General features: G+C 32.8%; 1 protein-coding gene across 1 annotated transcript in view; it reads right to left on the bottom strand.

Moving 5' to 3' along the window:
- Positions 1–341: 341 nt before the first annotated feature.
- Positions 342–21,980, bottom strand: part of LOC141550954 (mannosylglucosyl-3-phosphoglycerate phosphatase-like) — a 97,832-nt gene continuing 76,193 nt past the window's right edge. The window contains exons 6-7 of the mRNA XM_074282111.1: positions 21,238–21,421; positions 342–526 (exon numbers count right to left, since the gene is read on the bottom strand). Of these exons, the coding sequence (XP_074138212.1) occupies positions 342–526; positions 21,238–21,421 (369 nt within the window). The remainder of the gene's footprint in view (positions 527–21,237; positions 21,422–21,980) is intronic.

Below are 21,980 nucleotides of genomic sequence, written 5' to 3'. Positions count from 1 at the left end.
TATGGAAAATAACAGTATGAAATTCATTCATTTAAGGTAAATACAACAAAATATTCTGCACAAAATATATACATATCCCCCCAAATGACACATTTAAGATGCAATAGTTCACATACTTGTCTTGATAAGATATATGGTAAACAGAAACAAAAACTTTCAGTGATAAAAGTAAGATAAAAATCACAATTTAAACAATTTAAAAAATCTAAATGCATTAAATATGCTATTATTAAACCTGAATATATTAAGATTATATATTAAGTGCAATATATTCTATTAATTGGCAAAATTTTCTGTAATTAGGCTTCAAATATTAGGCTGTATTAGACTCCAATAGTATTTCAGTCAGAATCAGAATTTTCACAAATATTGTCATTAATTGTGGGATATGTTCTTAATCCTTGTTTTCTTGCTGTTCTAAGTTGCCGTAAGTGCTCTTTCATATCCTGAGAAATATGGCAAATCCTTCCTTCTATACCAGGTACTGGCATTACTGTTGTTTTTTTATCTGCTTTTTCTTCAAAGGCTGTGATGAAGGTAAGTTTATTAAACTTAAAATGCAGAATTCATTCAACAAATATTTATTAAGCAGTGATGTGCAATAATATCCATATAGATTATTGTCTTCTTGTGTTACATAAAATTTATTTATATATGTGAACTGTATTCTTTACTATAAATAAATTTTCTAATAGAGATTTCTCTGTTCATTCTCCCTGAAGCAAACTATAGGGCCATATCCAAATTTTAATAGATAAATATTATATTCCTAAATAATCAGAATTCCATTCACTTTTCTTAATTAAAATGACAATCTAATATTATTTCAAGAGACCTTAGGTCTTAGCTCTTTCAACTTCATTAATGAATAAGGGAATAAATAGGCTTGCCACATCTTAAAAAAAATAAATCTGATCTGAAGTAATAGTAAATTAGTATTCAATAATATTTTATAAATTTATAAATTAAAGAAATTTCAAAATAGAATTTAAAATATTTATCAGACACCTTTCTTTAAACATTTGTAAGTTGCTGTGCTAGGTTATTGCAATATATTAAAAAGTATACAAAAGCATGAAATAAGGAAAACACTTCTCAAAATAGTAACTATTTCAAATATTAAATCTAGTCATAATACACTATATTAAAAAGAAATAGAAATTCTATTTTAAGACTATTACCCTGTTACTACAATATTGAAAGAAATACTCATTTTATTATAGAATTAATGTTCTGTCATCCTCCACCTCCCACTATTTCTCTATATTCTCTATAAAGTACTGTTCCAATATTTCTTCATGGCATGGAAATAAATGCCATGTTGTCAAAGACAATGCCTATGAAATATGAGATCCATTAGGTCCTACAACGGAAATAACTTTAAATATAGTTCTGGCAATAGACAATCAGCTTTCTGAATACCAGTCCACTTATGTATGTAAAAACCTATTACCAATGGAACTTTGATGCATGCTTTGGCCAGGACAATCCATATAAAAAGAAAAAAAAATTTTTAAAAACCCTTAATCCTGTGTGGCCTTATGCTGCTTACACAATGATGGTGGTATACAAGCTTTAATTTTACTATTGATACTCTAAACAAGAGAGCCTTATCCAATGAACAAAGAATGGAAGATTTAATATTAGAAGAGATGAATTATTCCAATCTCAACATTCTATAAACAAAACCAGAACAAGGCATTGCAGCTAAATGAAAGGATACATTTTTCCATTGGAGTAAGTTTTACATTAAAAAAAAAAAAGTAAAATAAATAGTTATATTTTAATGCATAAAAAAGATAGGGAACTATGAATCGGCTTTCTGTGAACAGTCAGACCATCGAGTTGTCATAGCAAAGATTTGGAAAAGCAAGAAAAAATAAAATTGAGGAAAGGCATGGAAAGTCAAAGGCAATACAGCTTTACAATGAAAATTTGTTTGCAAAATCTTACAAATAAAGATGAAAGACATTTATGGACACTGTCATTTTGATAAAGTATAAAGAAGTAGTGTAGAGTTAAACTAATTTAAGAAAAGCCTAGCAAGAGATCAAATTAAACAATAACCCCAAAGCCATTTATGAATGAAAATAAAAGGACAACAAATAGAAGGAAAATTTAAAAAGATCTGCAAAAATAAATAGTATTAATTCAACTATCAATGGCAGTGAAACCACATTTGAATCCTAATATCACAGTTCCAAATGTGATAATAGAAGTATAAATGGCATAAAAGTGAACAAAGATGAGAAAAACTACTGGATTGGGCTGAGTATATACAGAAAAAATTAATCCTGAAAGAGACAAGTAAGGTGGTTTGAAGAACTAAAAGTGAAGGTATCTAAAGAAGGATATACCAAGGTTGTTTTTTTTTTTTTGAGGGGGGAAATAGTTATTAATATAAAAAAGGCAAACAAAAACATCAACATCAATATATATGTGTATGTGTATGTGTGTATATCTACTTGTCCATCAATACAAAATCTTTGCAAATCATCTATTCACAAATTGAGGATATTTTCCATAATGACATGAAGTAGGTTTATACAAGTGACATTAACAATGGACCCCATCTTTACCATTTTATAACTGACTGAAAGATGAATAAATCTCAAGAGTTGGTTGTACTTATTGTTGGCTATGAAAAAGCATTTGATTCAAGATAGTAACAAGTATAGTAATATTAAAGATTCTTTTTTCCAATGAGTCTCATAGATACATCAAAATCATTAAATATTCCTTGAGAGACTTCACAATAATCATATAAAATAGGATACACTAAAAGTTTGGAGGTTTTGTTAGTTTCTTTGTTTTTGGACAATTGCAAGAGTAAGATGCCCACTCTCCATTATTTTTGATAGTTTTAAAAATGTTAGCGGTAGCAATAAAAGACAAAAATTAATAATGAAATGAGAAGATAAAACTATCTCTATTTGCTGATGGCATGATGTTTGCTTCTATTTTCAGGCAGATATTTTTTATGATATTGCAAAAAGATCCTTTTTTGCCAGATGTTCTCAAACTTTTGAACCTCAATTCACTTTTTACTCCTAAAGATTACTGTTTTATCCTTATATTTGCTGTTAGGAATTAAAACAAATTTCTAAATATTTAACCTATTTAAAAAGAGCAATAATAAACACATTATACAAATAATTTTTATGAAAGTAATCATATTTTTTTACAAAATTGTGAGAAGAATTACATTGTTTTATGTATTTTTAAAAATATCTTTAATGTCTGGCTTAATAAAATAACTGGATTTTCATATCTGTTTCTGTATTCAATCTGTTGCAATATGTTGTTTTGATTGAAGTACATTAAGAAAATCTAATCTCAAACATTTATTTGCTTGGAAAAAGAGAGGGGCATTTTAATAGAAAAATATTTTAGTATTATTATGAAAAGTTTTGATCTTGGGGCCTCCCAGGGGTCCAAAAATCACACATTGAAAATCTATACCCAATACTTTTTAGGGAGGCTTTTTTTGTTAGCATAAATGAGTTTTGTAGTTTGCCAGAGTTATTTCTTCATTTAAAATAATTACATTTCAGATATTTTCATTTTTTGTTTTAATTTTTTTAGGTTATACAGGTACATTCATTTCTTTATATATTTCCATGTGAATCATGTTGGAAGGAAAAAATCAGAACAAAGGGAAAAAAACACAAGTAAGAAAAAAAAATGAAAAGTATGCATTGATCCACATTCAGTCTCCATAGTTCTCTCTTTAGTTGTGTATGGCATTTTCCATCCAAACTTTATTGGAATTGTCTTGAATCACTGAATAAGTTATCATAGCTGATCATCACACAATCTTCTTGCTGCTATGTACAATGTTTTCCTGATTCTGCTTGCTTCATTCAGCATTAGTTCATGTAAATCTTTCCAGGCTTTCAGAAAATCATCCTTTTTTGTCATTTCTCATAGAACAATAATATTACATTCCTTTCATACACCATAATGCATTCAGCCATTCCCCAGTTGATGGGCATCTACTTGTTTTTCAATTCTTTGCCACCACAAAAAGAGAAGCTGCAAACATTTCTCCACATGTGGGATTCTTTTCCTTCTTTTCTGATCTCTTTCAGTCTTACAGACCCAATAATGGCACTGGGGGATCAAAGGATATGCACAGTTTTATAACCCTTTGGGCGTAGTTCCAAAATGCTCTCCAAAGTGGTTGGATCAGTTCACAGGATTTTTTTTTTAATGATTATGCTGTTTTCTAATATTGAGTCATCCTTGCATGTCAGATATAAATCCAAATGAAGTATAGCTGATTTCTTGCATTAATTGCTGTCAATTGAGAGGATTTTACTTCAAACTTTTGAATTAATACACAATAATACTCATAATAATAATTTTTTTTTGCTCTATCCTTCGTTTGTTTAGGAATTAGGACAACAGTTTTATCTCTTGAAAAGAATTTGGTAGAGTGGTTTTTCAATTTTTGATAATTTGTGTAGTGTTAGATGTTTTTGTCACTATGATTTTTTCATACTATCTCTGGGATTTGTTCTTTGATCCATTTACTATTAACATCTACATCTTTTCTTTATATTCCCTTAACTAATTACTATTAATATTATGCATTTACCATAAAAGATGTTGATTATTTCTATCCTTATACTTTTATTTTCAGTTCCTCTGTATCATAATTGTTGTTGTTCAATCATTTCAGTCATATCTGATCCTTCATGAACGCATTTGGATTTTTCAGGGGGCAAAAATACTGGAGTAGTTTGCCACTTCCTCCTCCAGCTGATTTTAGAGATGAAGAGATAGGCAAAAAGGGTTAAATAACTGGCATATGGTCACACAGCTAAGGCTATGAAGCCAGAATTGAAGTTAGAAAGATGAATTCAGAAAGAAGACACTTTGGATCCTGTACACTGGGCCACATAGCTGCCCACTTGTGCATTAATACATAGTTAAATTTTGTAAAACTTCCATGCTAAGAAATATATATATTGTTTAATGTTCACTTTTAGGAGACATTTTCATTTGGAAGATATCTTTTAACTCTTATTTCTCTCCACCAGTGTTTATTTCAATATTTTCCCCATTTTATCTTTTTGTTAGATTTGTCCAAATCTGAGAGGACATTAAGGTCTTACTATTATTGTATTACCATGTGTGTCTTCTTGTAATTCAGTTAAATTTTCCTTCATAAATTTAAAAGTATGATATTTGGAGAACATAAGTTTCATATTGTTATTGGTTTGTTTATGGATCCTTAAAGGATAAAGTAGTTTCCTTTTCTTTATATTGTGATGGTTTTTTTGTTTGTTTTTTCTTTATCTAAAGCATGCTTGCAATTCTTACTTTTTTTTTTTTTTTTTACTTTATGCATAGTAAATTTTGTTGTAAGCAACAGATTGTGGGGTTTTGTTTTCTTATCCAATTTCTTAATCATTTTCTTGGATTGCTTAAAGTATTTGCATTTCTGTAACAAAATTTTGTTTTTTTTAATTTGTCTCTAGTATTAGGTTTTTTTGTTTTGTTTTTTGTGTTTTTTTTTTTAATTTTTGCACTATGTTACTGTTTTGGCAATTCTATTCCCACAAGCTCTCTTCTTACCTTCAACCTACTCATGGAAAGTAGGGCTCTATGCCATTATTATCTTTCATCTTCCTTCATTTTGGAGTTTTATTCAACTTGATTCCTAGTTCCTTTTATTCATCTATGTAAACCTTTTATTTATCTAATTATTCCCCCTTGCCTTTTTATGTTCAGTTTTAAAATTTTTCTGCATTTCTTTTTCTAATAAAGGATTTCTTTTGTTCTTATTTTCTTCTCTTGTCTAAATTGTTATTTTACTCATGTTCTTTATATTTATTCTTTCTTTAGTATCTTGATGTTTCTCATGGAATTAAAACATCTAAAATGCCAAGTTTGAATTTCTTCTTCTAAATAATTTCCATATTAATGTCTTGAAGATATTGTTTCCTCAATCATTTCCCCTCCCACCCACATAACTTTTTTTTTTTTAATTGTTGCTATTTTGTCTAATCCTTACAAGTATCGATTTCTATTACAGGTAGTCAGAATGGAAGTATTGCTCCGTTACTAAATGTGTCTTTTACTAGGTCTGTATCCCAAGGAAATCATAAAGAAGGAAAAAGGATGCATATGTTCAAAAATATTTGTAGCAGTTCTTTTTGTGGTTGCAAAGAATTAGAAAATGAGTAGATGTCTGTCAATTGGGGAATTGCTGAATAAGTTGTCGTATCTGAAGGTAATGAAATATTGTTTGATTAAAAAATCATGAACAAGCTGAATATAGAAAGGCCTTGCAAGATTTACATGAACTTATGCAAAGCAAAACAAGCAGAACCAGGAATACATTATACACAACAGCAGCAAGGATGTGCGATGATCAACTATTAAAGCCTTGGTTCTTCTCAGCAATTCAGTGATCCAAAGCAATAGACTTTGGACAGAAAATGCCATCTGCATCCAGGAAAAAGATCTAAGGAGACTAAATGTAAATCATGTGTTGATTTATGTTATGTTCACTTCTCTTTTTTTTGTTTTTTTTTTTTTTGTTTCTTTTTTTCTCTCTCCCATGGTTTTTCCCTTTTGTGACCTGATTTTTCTCCCAATATAATTCATAAAGCAATGTGTATTAAAAATAAACTTTCTACAATTAAAAAATAAAATACAAAAAAACTCCTAAATGTTTATTTCAATTCTACTCCTTGCATTCCTCTCGATTACCATCATTTCTTTCTGCCATGGAACCTCCTCTTTGGATCCATGCCCTTTCACCATTTCTCAAGACTGGCTGTACTATGGAGCTCAGATTTCCCTTCTTCTGAGTCAATATTGTCAATAAAGGATCAACATTCATTCAGAGGAAAGGATATAAGTATAAAGTCTCTGTAAGTTATGCATACTTCAAGGTTCCCCCTTTTCTGATTATAAAATCTTTCTCCATTCTTGAATCTCCTTGGATGTTTTCTTCAATGGGATCTCTTCTCACCACTGATTCAAGAGCTTTCCTTTCTCTCATTTCAATAATTTCCTTGCCACTTAATCCATTTTCCCATAGTCCCTCTTCTTGATGAGATACTTTTGGAGTTACTTCCCTTCATTATTTACTATTAACTTTATTAGGTTATATCTTACATTTCCCTATAACTTATGCCTTTCCTCTTCCTTTTAACATATCTTCAACTTCTTCAGTTTATTTCCATAAATATATATTAAGTTACTTGTAAAAGAGGGAAAAACATAAAATGAAAGATTGAATCTATGGTGTTTCAGACCTCTTTTTCTACTGCTTCTTCTATCTTCTTAAGTTCCACTTTCATCATTCACATTATTTATTATTATTCCCTTGTATATTTTTAATAAAGAAAACACTAAATAGTTCCTTTTTTTTCTTTCAGCATAGAAGTATCTCTATAGGATTTTCCTTTGAATAGTATTTTGAAACAAGATAATTTATTTTGTTACTTTTTTTCCTTAGTAATTTTATTTATTTATTGAATCATATTTTTGGTTACTTGAGGTGTTTTTTGCAAGTCCAATAATATACTCATTTTTGGGGGGATTGGTAGAGATGCTTCAAAAGCCCTTCTTTTATTTAGTGACCTTTTTTCATTAATGATCAGGTTCAAATTAATAAAATATATCATTTAGAGTTGCATCTTGAGCTTCTTTGATTTTTGGAATATATTGTCTCATTCTTTTATGCTCTGGTGGGCATAAAATATTCCCATACTATCTAAATTTTCCTTCCTTTATATTTGAAAGTCTTTTTCCTGGTCATATGAAGAACTTGTATCAAAAGAATAGCTGAATTTATCATAATAAGTCCTGGAGTTTGAAGCACAGGTTTTTGTTTTTTTTTTCCACTCTTGAGGAGAAGTGTAATTTTTTTTTAAATTAGCACTTTCTTTTCTGTAAAGTTATTAAAGGTTCTTTTGCATTATTTCTTTTTTTTATTAATTTTATAATTATAAAAATTTTGGCTGTATGTATGCATGAGTAATTTTTTTAATAACATTATCCCTTGTATTCATTATTCCAAATTTTCCTCTCCCTCCCTCTATCCCCTCCCCTAGATGACAGGCAATCCCATATACCTTTTACATGTGTTACAGTATAGCCTAGATAGAATATACGTGTATAAATCCAATTTTCTTGTTGCACGTTAAGTATTGGATTCCAAAGGTATAAGTAACCTGGGTAGATAGACAGTAGTGCTAACAGTTTACATTTAATTCCAAGTGTTCCTTCTCTGGGTGTAGTTGTTTCTGTCCATCATTGATCAACTGGAAGTGAGTTGGATCTTCTTTATGTTGAAGATATGCACTTCCATCAGAATATCTTTTCATATAGCATTGTTGTTGAAGTGTATAGTGATCTTCTGGTTCTGCTCATTCCACTCAGCATCAGTTCATGTAAATCTCGCTAAACCTTTCTGAATTCATCCTGTTGGTCATTTCTTACAAAGGAATAATATTCCATAAGCTCCATATACCATAATTTACCCAACCATTCTCCAATTGATGGACATCTATTCATCTCCAGTTTCTAGCCACTACGAAAAGAGCTGCCACAAACATTTTGGCACATACAGGTCCCTTTCCCCTCTTTAGTATTTCTTTGGAATATAAGCCCAGTAGTAGCACTGATGGATCAAAGGGCATGTACAATTTGATAATTTTTTGGGCATAGTTCCAAATTGCTCTCCAGAATGGCCAGATTCTTTCACAACTCCACCAATATTGTATGTGTCCCAGTCTTCCCACATCTCCTCCAACATTCATCATTATTTGTTCCTGTCATCTTAGCCAATCTGACAGGTGTGTAGTGGTATCTCAGAGTTGTCTTAATTTGCATTTCTCTGATCAGTAGTGATTTGGAACACTCTTTCATATGAGTGGATTTAGTTACAATTTCATCATCTGAGAATTGTCTGTTCATATCTTTTAACCATTTATCAATTGGAGAATGGTTTGATTTCTTATAAATTAGGGTCAGTTCCCTATATATTTTGGAAATGAGACCTTTATCTGAACCTTTACCTATAAAAATGTTTTTCCAATTTGTTACTTCCTTTCGAATCTTGTTTGCATTAGTATTGTTTGTACAGAAACTTCTATTTTGTGATCAGTAATGATCTCTAGTTTTCCTCTGGTCATAAATTCCTTCCTCCTCCACAGGTATGAGAGGTAGACTATCCTCTGTTCCTCTAATCTATTTATGATCTCATTCTTTATGCCTAAATCATGGACCAATTTTGATCTTATCTTGGTATATGATGTTAAGGGTGGATCCATATCTAATTTCTGCCATACTAATTTCCAGTTTTCCCAACAGTTTTTTTCAAATAATGAATTTTATCCCAAATGTTGGTATCTTTGAGTTTGTCAAACACTAGATTGCTATAGATGTACCCTTTTTTGTCCTTTGTACCTAATCTGTTCCACTAATCGACTGGTCTATTTCTTAGCCAATACCAAAAGCTATATAATATAGCTTTAGATCAGGTACACCTAGACCACCTTCATCTGACTTTTTTTTTCAATAATTCCGTTGAAATTCTTGACCTTTTATTCTTCCATATGAATTTTGTTATTTTTTCTAGGTCATTAAAATAGTTTCTTGTGAGTCTGATTGGTATAGCACTAAATAGATTAGTTTGGGGAGTATTGTCATTTTTATTATATTCGCTCAGCCTATCCACAGGCACTGAATGTCTTTCCAATTATTTAAATCTGACTTTATATTTGTGGCAAATGTTTTGTAATTTTGCTCATATAATTCCTGACTTTTCTTTGGTAGATGGATTCCCAAATATTTTATACTCTCAACATTTGTTTGGAATGGAATTCCTCTTTGTATCTCTTGCTGTTGCATGTTGTTGGTGATGTATAAAAATGCTGAGCATTTATGTGGATTTATTTTGTATTCAGCAGCTTTGCTAAAGTTGTGAATTATTTCTAATAACTTTTTATTAGAATCTCTGGGGTTTTCTAAGTATACCATCATATCATCTGCAAAGAGTGACAGTTTGATTTCCTCATTACCTACTGTTATTCCTTGAATCTCTTTCTCAACTCTTATTGCCAAGGCTAGCATTTCTAATACAATATTGAATGGTAATGGTGATAGTGAGCAACCTTGTTTCACTCCTGATCTTACTAGGAAAGGTTCCAGTTTATCTCCATTACATATTATGCTTACTGATGGTCTTAAATATATGCTGCTGATTATTCTAAGGAATAGTCCATTTATTCCTATACTCTCAAGCGTTTTTAGTAGGAATGGATGTTGGATTTTATCAAATGCTTTTTCTGCATCTATTGAGATGATCATATCTTAATTTGATTATTAATATGGTCAATTATACTAATAGTTTTTCTAATATTAAACCAGCTCTGCATTCCTGATATAAATCCTACTTGATCATAGTGTATTATCCTGGGGAGGATTTTCTGATCATTTTTTGCTAATATCTTATTTAAGATTTTAGCATCAATATTCATTAAGAAAATTGGTCTATAGTTTTCTTTTTCAGTTTTTGATCTACCTGGTTTAGGTATCAGTGCCATGTCTGTGTCATAAAAGGAGTTTGGTAGGACTCCTTCATCCCCTATTTTTTCAAATAGTTTATATAACATTGGGTCTAATTGTTCTTTAAATGTTTGGTAGAATTCACATGTAAAACCATCTGGTCCTGGGGATTTTTTTCCTGGGAAGTTGATTAATAGCTTGTTCTATTTCTTTTTCTGAAATGGGACTATTTAAGCAATTTATCTCCTCCTCTGTTAATCTAGGAAGCCTATATTTTTGGAGGTAGTCATCCATTTCACTTAAGTTATCAAATTTATTAGCATAAAGTTGGGCAAAGTAACGCCTTATTGTTTCTCTAATTTCCTCTTCATTGGTGGAAAGATCCCCCTTTTCATTTGTAAGACTAACAATATGATTTTCCTCTTTCCTTTTTATGATTAGATTTGCCAAAGGTTTATCTATATTATTGGCTTTTTCATAAAATCAACTCTTGGTTTTATTTATTAATTCAATGTTTTTTTTTTTACTTTCAATATTATTGATTTCTCCTTTTAATTTTAGTATTTCAAGTTTGGTTTTTGGTTGGGGGTTTTTAATTTAGTCTTTTTCTAGCTTTTTATTCATTAATCTTCCCTTTCTCTATTTTGTTCAAATAAGCCTCTAAAGATATAAAATTTCCTCTCGTTACTGCTTTAGCTGCATCCCACAAATTTTCTCATCATTGTCATTATCTTGGGTGAAATTATTAATTGTTTCTATAATTTGCTGTTTCACCCAGTCATTCTTTAAGATGAGATTATTCAGTTTCCAATTACTTTTTGGTCTATTTATCCCTAATTTCTTATTGAATGTAGTTTTTATTGCATTGTGATCTGAGAAGGCATTTATTATTTCTGCCTTCCTGAATTTAATTTTGAGATATTTATGTCCTAATATATGGTCAATTTTTGTATAGGTTCCATGAACTGCTGAGAAGAAAGTATACTCCTTTCTATCACCATTCAGTTTTCTCCAAAGGTCTATCATATCTAGTTTTTCTAATGTTCTATTTACCTCTTTAATTTTCTTATTTGTTTTGTGGTTTGATGTCTAATTCTGAGAATGCAAGGTTGAGATCTCCCACTATTATAGTTTTGCTATCTATTTCTTCTTGCAACTCTCTTAACTTTTCCTTTAGGAAGTTAGATGCTATACCACTTGGTACATATATGTTTAGTATTGATATGGCTTCATTGTTTATGCTACCTTTTAGCAGGATATAGTTTCCTTCCTTATCTCTTTTAATTAGATCAATTTCTGCTTTTGCTTGATCTGAGATAAGGATGGCTACCCCTGCTTTTTTGGCTTTACCTGAAGCATAATAGATTCTGCTCCAACATTTTATGTATCTCCTTGCTTTAAGTGTGTTTCCTGTAAACAACATATTGTAGGGTTCTTACTTTTGATCTAGTCTGCTATCCATCTCCGTTTGATGGGAGAGTTCATCCTATTCACATTTACAATTAAAATGACTTATTCTGTATTTCCTGCCATCATATTATCCCCAGATTATGCTTTTTTTTAATCCCTTGACCCCCCTGAACCTCTTCCCCAATATTTAATTTATAGACCTCACTTGTGACATGCAGACCTCCCTTTTTAGTATTCCTCTCCTCTCCTTTTAAGTCCCTTCCCCTTTCTTGTACCCTTCACTTATTCCTTTCCTTTTCCTTTTTTCCTCTCCCCCCCTTTTAATGAGGTGAGAGAGAATTCTCTGAAAAACAAATATGTCAATTATTTACTCTTTGAGCCTCCTCTGATGAGAATTTCTCCCCCTCTCTAAATTCCCTCAGATGTGGTAGATTTTCTATGCCTCTTCCTGGGATGTAGTTTACCTCTTTTTATCTCTCCTTCCCCCTTTTCTGATACTATCCTTTACTACTTCCCTTTTTTTTTTTTAATAGTATATCAGTAAAATCAAATTATCCATGCGGACTTTCTGTATATCCACAACAGAGATACAGTTCTCAAGAGTTCTTTTTATCTTTGTCTGCTTCTCTTGAGTCTTGTGCATGTAGATCAATTTTTCTTTTTTAAGTCTGGTTTTTTTCTTAGAAACAAATGGAATTCCTCTGTTTCATTAAATAACCATCTTCTTCCATGGAAGAAAATGCTAAACTTAGCTGGGTAGTTTATACTTGTTGCAATCCTTATTCTTTTGCCTTTCAGAATATCAGGTTCCAGGCCTTCGATCCTTTAATGTGGAGGCAGCCAGATCTTGCCTGACCCTTATTGTGGCACCTTGATATTTGAATTGTTTTTTCCTCACTGCTTGCAATATTTTTTCCTTAGTTTGGTAGTTCTGCAGCTCAGCCACAATGTTCTGTGGAGTTCTATTTTAAGGGTCTTTTTCAGAAGGTGTGTGATGAATTCTTTCAATGAAGGTGTGTGATGAATTCTTTCAATGCCTATTTTCCCTTCTGTTTCTATTATCTCTGAACAGTTCTCTTTGATGATTTCCTGTAAAATAGAATCTAGGCTCTTTTTTTGATCATAGTTTTCGGGAAGTCCAATGATCCTCAGATTATCTCTCCTACATCTATTTTCCAGGTCTATAGATTTTCCCAGTAAGTATTTGACGTTATTCTCAAGCTTTTCATTTTTTTTGTTTTGTTTTACTGATTCTTGGTTTCTCAATGAATCATTAATTTCTATTTGTTCCATCCTGATTTTTAATGAGTTATTTTCTTCACTCACATTTTTTAGTTCTTTTTGTAAATGCCCAATTGAGTTTTTAAATGAATTATTTTACTCTGTTGAATTTTTTTCCATTTCACTATTTTTTTTAGTGAGTTATTTTCTTTTTCCAATTCAGAAATCCTACTTTCTTGAGAATTTTTTATCTTTTCCAATTCAGAAATCCTACTTTCCTGTGATTTTTTTTAACCTTTTCTAATTCACAAATTTTGTTTCACTGTACCTCCTATGAATTCTTTATTTTTTCCAACTCAAATTTCAGGACGTTGTTATTCTCTATCATAGCTTCTCTTTCCTTTCCCAATTTTTCTTCAACCTCTCTCAACTTTCTAATAGTCTCTTCTAGGACAGAGTTATGTGATGGGAGGCAGGTATCATTCCCCTTTAGGGTGTTATCTGCAGACTCTCTGCTGTTAGCATCCTTGGGTTGGATGCCAGCTCTTTCTCTGTGTAGAAGGTGTTAATCGTTCTCTTCAGCTTCTTACTCATAGTTAAAAATCTGTTGGGGTTTGCCCTTGGGGTAAGATGTTTATTTATTTATTTACTAGCTTCTTCCCAGACCAGAGGTAGAATGCAACAACCCTGTGACTGGGCTAAGAGAGAGCTCTGGGAGAGAGTTCCCCTCCCCCTTCCCTGGAAATGCCTCAGAGGTGATTAGTAGGGCTTTGCTGTGATGAGTGCCCAGTGAAGGACCCTGCTGTATGGCCTAGCCACTGCCCTGAGGTTTAAGGCTGAAAGTCACAAACCCCAACCAATGCTTCCCCTGGGGCTGTGGATATCAGCAGCTGATGTGAAAAGCCCCTGTGCTCAAACCGGAAGTGTCTGCCCGGAAACCGCAGTCCCTACTTCAAAAGTTCTGCTCCTCTGAGAGTTCCACTTCTCTGGGAATTCCACAGCTGCTAGAATTCCACTGCCTCAGGCTGAGCCCTGCACTATGTGGATTAGAGGCTGCCTCGGGCTGTGTTCCCACTGTTGGGGCTCTTAACTACCCCAAGGAGAAGCCCCAGGCAGCAGTGCAGATCTATTAGGTCACTTTCAGATTGGGGTGGTTTCTAGGCTCTGGCTTTATATTTTAAAGTGGCTTGATTTCTCTTCTGATCTGCTGTTTTATAAGCAGAGCCTGTGTCAGATTCCTCTATCTCAGTGGCTTCTCTGATCCCAGAGTTCTCCCCAGCCCTATCGGCACAGTGTGTTAGCACCTAACCTTGTCTGTGCTGGCCTTTTTTTTTTCTTCCCCTTGGAACCGACCCTTTCTGTTGAAATTCCACATTCTCTTCAGCTGGTAAGTTGTGCTTCTGATCCTTGTGGTTTTTATCAGTCCAGCGTTATTTTTGAGGCTGATTTAACTAATTGGTAATGAGGGAAGAAGGGAGCTTGCAAATTCGCGTGTAACTTCTCCGCCATCTTGGCCTGCATTATTTCTTAAATTATGGTATACATTTATTGTACCTGTTATATTCTTCTTTAAAAATGTTTAACTTAAATCAGAAAGCATTTCTCAAAAAAGGTAATTTATATACATTATCATTATATACATTATCAGATTTTGCTTTCTTAAATAAGTATAGTCATGTATATTACTCTGATTCTAGAAGTCAATTATTTTGTTTCTTTTCATATTTCTTCATGTATTTCATTAATATTCCATTGTATTGATATCTTATTATCTGTATGACTGAGCAAGGCTCATTTTCCTCTATGCATAATTGCTTCCTCATCTAAATGGGAAAGTTGGACTACATCTCATAGAAGTTCTTTTCCACACAAATATTCTATGACTCTATACATATGACACTTTGCTCAGTTATTTCCCACATTTTGGACATCTTTTTTTCTTTCCAAATTAAGCTGCTATGATTTGTTAATATAATGTCAGATTGTACCAGTTTATTGGGATGCCAGATAAAGAAAAATGTATCCCTTTGCCCAGAATATGACTAGGCTTTGCTAAGCCTGAGAAAGCAGCAACACAGTGACTTCAGGGGGCCAGATTCTCTACCTTGCAATTCAGGGGAAAAGTAACTGGTACCATTGGAAGGAATACATGCTATGAAGAAACTTCTAACCATTCAAATACCATTATTAGGCATGAATATCAAGAGAGATTTTAAAAAGGGGAAGAAAGAAAAAGGACCTATATGTAAAAAAATATTTGTAGCAGCTCTCTTCTCAGGGCAAAGAATTGTAAATTGAGGGGATGCCCATCAATTGGGCAATTGGGAAATGGCTGAATAAATTTTGGTGTAAAATTGTCATCGAATATTGTTGTTCTGTAGAAAGTGATGAGCAGAATGCTCTTGGGAGAAAAAAAAACCTGGGAAGTCCTCCATAAACTCAAGCAAAGTAAAATGTACTGTATACAAAGAAATAATAACATTCTAAGATGACCAGCTGTAAATGACTTTGCTATTCTCAACAGTACAATGATCCAGAACTACCCCGAAGGACTTATGAAAAATCTTGTCCATACCCTATGTCCATAATCATATAAACTAATATACTGTAATAAAAGCAAAAGAGTTCTGCTTTGGCTGTATCATCGGAGTTTTAATATGTTTTCCTTATTCATTCCCTAATTATCACTTTCTATCTCCTCCTCTTTTGATGGCTGATCCCCTAAGGGATGCTTCAAATTCATGTAAGTTTCCTTTTACATAAGGGAATTCATTTTATATTAGCCTCAGTCCTTGTCTAAAGTGCCTCCTTGGGGGACAGGACTGACCTAAACTAGTTCTCCTTTCTCCAGGCTGGATATAAATTCACATGAATACTGATGCCCTCCCTGAGGTCCCTTTGTTCTTTAGTTCTCTGAACACTCTCCCACCCTCGTATATATCCTCCTTTGCAAGTAAGAAGACAGAACTGAGATATTTTCTTGTTACTATAAAATGGTGAGGTGAGGGCAGGGGCAGAGTGTACTAGCAAAAACTGCAAAAGCAGCAAGAAAATATGAATCCTGTAGCTGGTGTATAGGGTTGTGCATCTTGCCAGAGCATGGTAGCCTTTGAGGATGGGAAGTAGTATTGAGGGATGTAATGTGGGGAGGAGTTAGGAATTAGTGTTCTCAACTTAATTCATGAGGCTGTTACCTAGATCTCTTGGTGTCAGCCTGTGAAGAAAACTGTAATTGCTCTATCTCTAATACACAGTTGTTTTCTCAGGGAATTTTAGGAGGTGGTAGGGAAAAAGAAAATAATATTCTGACTTATTGGTCTCATAATCTAGGAGGCCTGAGTAAATTATTTCCTCTCTTTATAATATTAAAATCCTTCTAGACTTTTCAAGAACCTTTCACTCAAATCTTACCATTAACTTACTATTTTCCTTGATCATCACAGCCTATAGTGATCTTTCTCCTCTTAAGTATTATAGTAAAATATTGTGTATTGTGTTATGACACTTTCTATTATTGTCATAAACTGTTCTTTAAATATTTAGCTTTTCCCATGTTTATGGCTTGGTTACCAAGAAAAAAGTTGGCTTAAAGGCAAGAACTAAACACCCTCGAATATTTCCTTAAAACACAGGTTTTTTGCATATATTGGGTGCTCAATAAATACTTAAAATTTAATGTCATTTAAACTTCGGGGAATGAAAACTTTTTGAAAATTTTTAAGCAAAAAAAATAAACTGATAAAAATAGTATTATGGTATTCCAAGGTCTTAAGAGTCTTAATTAGGATGGCAAAAATAATAAAGATGATAATAATAATGTTTACATTATGCTTTAAGATTTACAAATATATTTGTTATTTTTTTTAACCTAACAACTTTTTGAAATGGGTACTATTATTCTCATTTTATGCTGTGTCCTGTCACTGAAATAAAATCCAAAGGAGTGGATTAAATCAAGAAATTGTGGAGATACAAGGGATAGGCTAATGTATGTGGGACGGAAAAATAGAAAGAAATTAAAGATTGCTCCAAAATTCCCAGACTAAGTAACTAGTAGGATGGTAGCATTACTAAAAGAATTAGGAAGTTAGGGAGGGAAGTCAGGTTTTTTGATATAAAGATGATTTCTGTTTCTGACAGCAAGTTGTGAGACATCTAAATGGAAAAACATGTCAAGTAAAGCAGTTGACTTTGGTTCAGAAGAGAGCTTGAGAATGAACCTTAATTATTTGGGAAATCATCCAAATAAAAGTATTAGTTAAAACCATGAAAATAAATAAAATCTCTAAGAAAATGAAATAAAGACAGAAGAAAAGAGAACTGTGTGAAAAATGATAAATGGTAATACTTAAAGGGTAGGAAAAAAAATAAGATGTATGATTATACATAATCACGTTGAGAAAATCATTTTAAGATGAAAAGTACTACAAAAGAGACCTGACTCAGGATTGTCAAGTGGTTCAAGTTCAGGACTATTAAAAAATAGGTAATCCTAACATATTTTTATAACTGACATTTAACAAAAGGAAGTTCATGAAACCATAGCATGAAAAGACATTTAGCAAGAATGCAACACTGATTCACTTGGGTGCAGTTTTCCTACTTCTGCATTTGCCATAGTGGTATGCTAGGTGTCAAGCTTGAGGAAAGCACTTTTAACTCCTTGTATACTGTTTTTAAGCCTCAAACACTTTCAACAGTTTTTAAAAGAAAATTACCTCTCTCCTGAAGTATAATCACCTATCTTCAATTTGCTCTTGAATATATGGAGTTGGATATCCAATAGGCATCTCAAATTCAACATTTATAAAACAAAACTCATTATCTTAACTTTTCTGAACTCTATCAATGTCAATGACACTTCCATCTTCTCAGTCTCATTTACCCATCTCATAATTTTAGCCTTATCCTCAATTTTTCATCCTCAGTAACTCCAAATATCTAATCAATTGATAAATCTTGTCATTTCTATCTTCACAACTTCTCTCATCTATATCGCCTTCTGTCCACACACACAACCACATACACACATATTGTAGATTTGATCATGTTACTTCCAATAATGTAACGTGCTCTCCTGGCAGTTACAATTACTATTCTGTCCTAGACCCACCAGAGTACCTTTGACCACTGTCCTCTGCAGTGTGAACTCTACCCGGCTCGCCTCCTCTGAGGCCTTCAAAGGTCTCTGGCCACAATCTCTTGAATCTATAGCTTAATAACCGGTAGCGCACTCAAGAACAGCCACGTGTAATCTTAAAAGCCTTTATTATACCTACTCACATAATGCCCTGACTGATGCCCTGACTTGTTGGTTCCCGAGTGAACACCTGGTCAGAAGACCCATGTGTTCACTACCAAAACCCTTACCTCTTTTGGCTATCCATCTTGGCTTGGCCACCCAGGCTAGGGAGCCAGGGTGAAGAGCGCCAGGTTAAAGAGGGCGATTGCTGCCTGCAGTGGGCTTATATAGGGCCTGTGAGGTCACACACACAGCCAATCAGTGAGAGAGTCACCCATTATGAAGCTATCTCAATATGGCCAGGATCCCGCCCAAGGGCAGTCCTAATATCCACAGAAATTACTTCCGGGCCTCAATCTCCCAATGCGCTGTGGCACCCATTTAAAGGCCCCTTACACAATAAGCTCCACTGCTCCTTCTCACCATCAGAATCAAGTATGTATTCTTCCTTTGACATCTCAAGCTCATCACAATCTGCCTTCTTGCATTCTTCATTCTTCTTATCCTTACTCCTCTACATGAACTCTGTAAGCCAGCTACACAGTCCTACTTGCAGTTCCTTGAATACAGTATCCCACCTTCTTTCTCCATACTTTTGTTTTTGCTGATTCCCACACCTCACATGCCCTTCTCTTTCCCCTATAGCTCTTCTTGTCCTAGACTTCCATAAGGACTTATCTTAAATACCACTTTAGATAAGAACACCCTTTTCTGGTTCCCTTGTTGCTAATCCTATCAGAATATTTCATATGTATTCTGTACATAGCTTATTCCATTATTATTATTAGTAGTAGTAGTATTATACCTAGTTATTCATATATTGTTTTCCCCATTAAAACTTGGAACAGTACCCTACACATAGTAATAGTAGTATTTTGGCTTTTTTGGCTGTATTAAATCACTAGTGTCAAATGTGATCAAGAGAACTGAGGACTGAGGAAAGGCCATTAAATTGGGAGACTAGGAAATTAAAAGTCCTTAAAAGAGTGAAGAGGGCAGAAGGCAAACGATAGTGAGTTATGAGTTACTAGGAAAATGGAGTGAAAAAATCAAAGCAAAACTTGGATAGATTATTACCTTATAATCAAAGATGGGCCAGAAAAAAAAAAAAAAAAAAAAAAAGAAAAGGAAAAAAAAAAGGAAACAGGATAGTTGTTTTAGGGGGCAAAAAGATTTGAGTGCCATGAATTTTTCCCTTATTAACAAAAGGTAATTCTGACCACTGTTGTAGACTAAAAATCCCTAAAAAAAATTAAGACTGAAAGAATAAGCATATAGAGGGAGAGGAAGTGAATAGATGGAATCATAGATACAAAATGAGAGACTAACCATAAAAAAAAAAAAAAAAAAAAAAAACTTTTACTTTCATATGAGAAAGAAAATTTAGCATGAAATAAAAGGTTTTCCAGTTCAAATTGGAGGTGAATTCAGAACAACTCTCCCTTCCAGAAAATCTAAAGTCCAGTTGTAAATTTTAAGTTAAAAACTAGCATATGTAATGAAAGGTTGCCTAACATGAAGGCCCCTTTTATCTCAATAGTCCACTACCTGAACTGAATCAAGAAGGGATTATATACTTCTTTCCCTTTCTCCTTTTAGGTCCTGTAGGATTGCAATGTTTATATTTCTCTTCTATTTCATTTGTTTTTCTCAGATTTGTATAATCCCCACAAGACCCAGCATTTCCAGCCATATTGACCTTGGAACTAGAATTCCAAGTGGGATATTACAGCCAGCTAACTCAACAGGGAACCCTTGAAAAGATTGAGTGTCTGGGACTCAAGCCCAAGAAGGATTTTGGACTATGAATTGGGACTGTGCTATACAGAAACTGAATCTATGAATCTAATCACTTTCTCTTCTCCAGAGAATGAAGTGGTATGGGGTTGGGAGAGAATAGCATAGGACTTATGCCTCCTTTGTGTTATAGAGTTTGTAAACTTGTTAGTATACCTCTGATGTAAATATTCCTTTGCAAAAACTAATCTGACTTTTAATGGTTAAATGGAATTTGGGTTAAAAGGGGTCACCCTTACAATTAGAGAAGCATCACTGATGGGGGCTATTGCCAGTGGTAGAACCTGGACATCCAAGTCCTTTTTAAGAGTACCAGGGAACTCTGAGGAAAAGGTGAAATATAAGATAACTGCTTTAGACAGTAGGGGCCAGAGTGGTCAAGTATTTATACAACAAAACAAACAAGCTTTTAGAAAACAGAAATTTCTAAAATGATAGTTTAATATTAGTACTCCTGGAAACCTTTATGTTTCATTTTTGTAATACTGTTTATCTTTTAGGTAATTCTACGGGATATAGCCTAAACCCCATACTTAGATAGTAGTTGTGATTCATTTGGAAATTATCCTTTCCATTATTCCTCTAATACATTCTCAAAAGAATATATAACATTATATAACAAGATTTCCTTATAGGGAAGAGTGATATGCAGAATCTTTCTATTATTTACATGACAAATGAAAAGCCCTGAAGAAGGCCAAATATGCACAATTTGTCCTCTTAAGAGACACTCAGTGTTTCTCATAGCAGTAGATAATAAATAGATCGCTTATTTCATAAATTAGAAGCCACAAAACTACAAATGCTCAACAGGAGATCCAAAACCCAGTAAGATTATTAAATAACTCAGATATTTGACCAAAAGTTGAAACACAATGGATAAGAGTATCTATTTTTGACATTTGAGTATATCTTCAATCTTATTGTATCAAGTGATGAGTGATATAAAAATGAATGTGAATCAATACTGAGTAAATGATACTTATTAAAATGTCATGAGTAAGCTATTTTCTATAAAACAAAATGCTAATTACCTGTATATGAAGCTGATTTGGACATAGTAATTAAGCTCATTCGATGGCCTGAAAGGCACTGCTTCCTACCCTGCATAATTTTGACTGATTCAAAGTGATTCAGAACCACGGTAGAAAGTGTCTGTGCAGTTTCTGTATCAAACATTCGAGGACAACTTTTAAACATTATATAACCATCCTTCCCCTGAAAAATTAAAAAAAAAAAAAAAAAAAAAAAGATTTCAATTATCCATTTCAGGTTAGACAACACAAAGGACAAAGTTTTCATATTTACTTTTGAAATAATGACACACATTCATTACTATATAATCAAAAACGGACAATTCTACACATGTGCATAACTAAACTCACAAACTCCCTTCCCACTTCCTGGGCTTACTCCTGATGCTTTTGACTGTTATCAAGCAGTCTAGGGTTTGTGTGGGCAGGAAGTTCTTACAAATGAGCCCCAGCAGGTTTAAGTTTTTACATAATCAAAAGCTACTATAATTAATAAAATGTGTTTAAACAAATTTAAAATATTTATAAAATAAAAATGCAGAAATTCATTCTTTCTAGTAAATATAACTAAGAATGCTGACAACTGATTTAAAAAAAATAATGTCAAAAATAAGATATATGAATGTATTACTGTATTTTAATTATCTAGCCATACAAAAAGCATAATTATTATAAAGTGGCTAAAAATCCAACTAATGAAAAAAACAAAATTCAAAATGCAGGAAACAACAAAAAATATGCTG

Source organism: Sminthopsis crassicaudata, chromosome 1 (genome assembly GCF_048593235.1).
Source record: "Sminthopsis crassicaudata isolate SCR6 chromosome 1, ASM4859323v1, whole genome shotgun sequence".
Lineage (NCBI taxonomy): Eukaryota > Metazoa > Chordata > Mammalia > Dasyuromorphia > Dasyuridae > Sminthopsis > Sminthopsis crassicaudata.
This window is presented reverse-complemented; position numbering and strand designations above follow the sequence as displayed.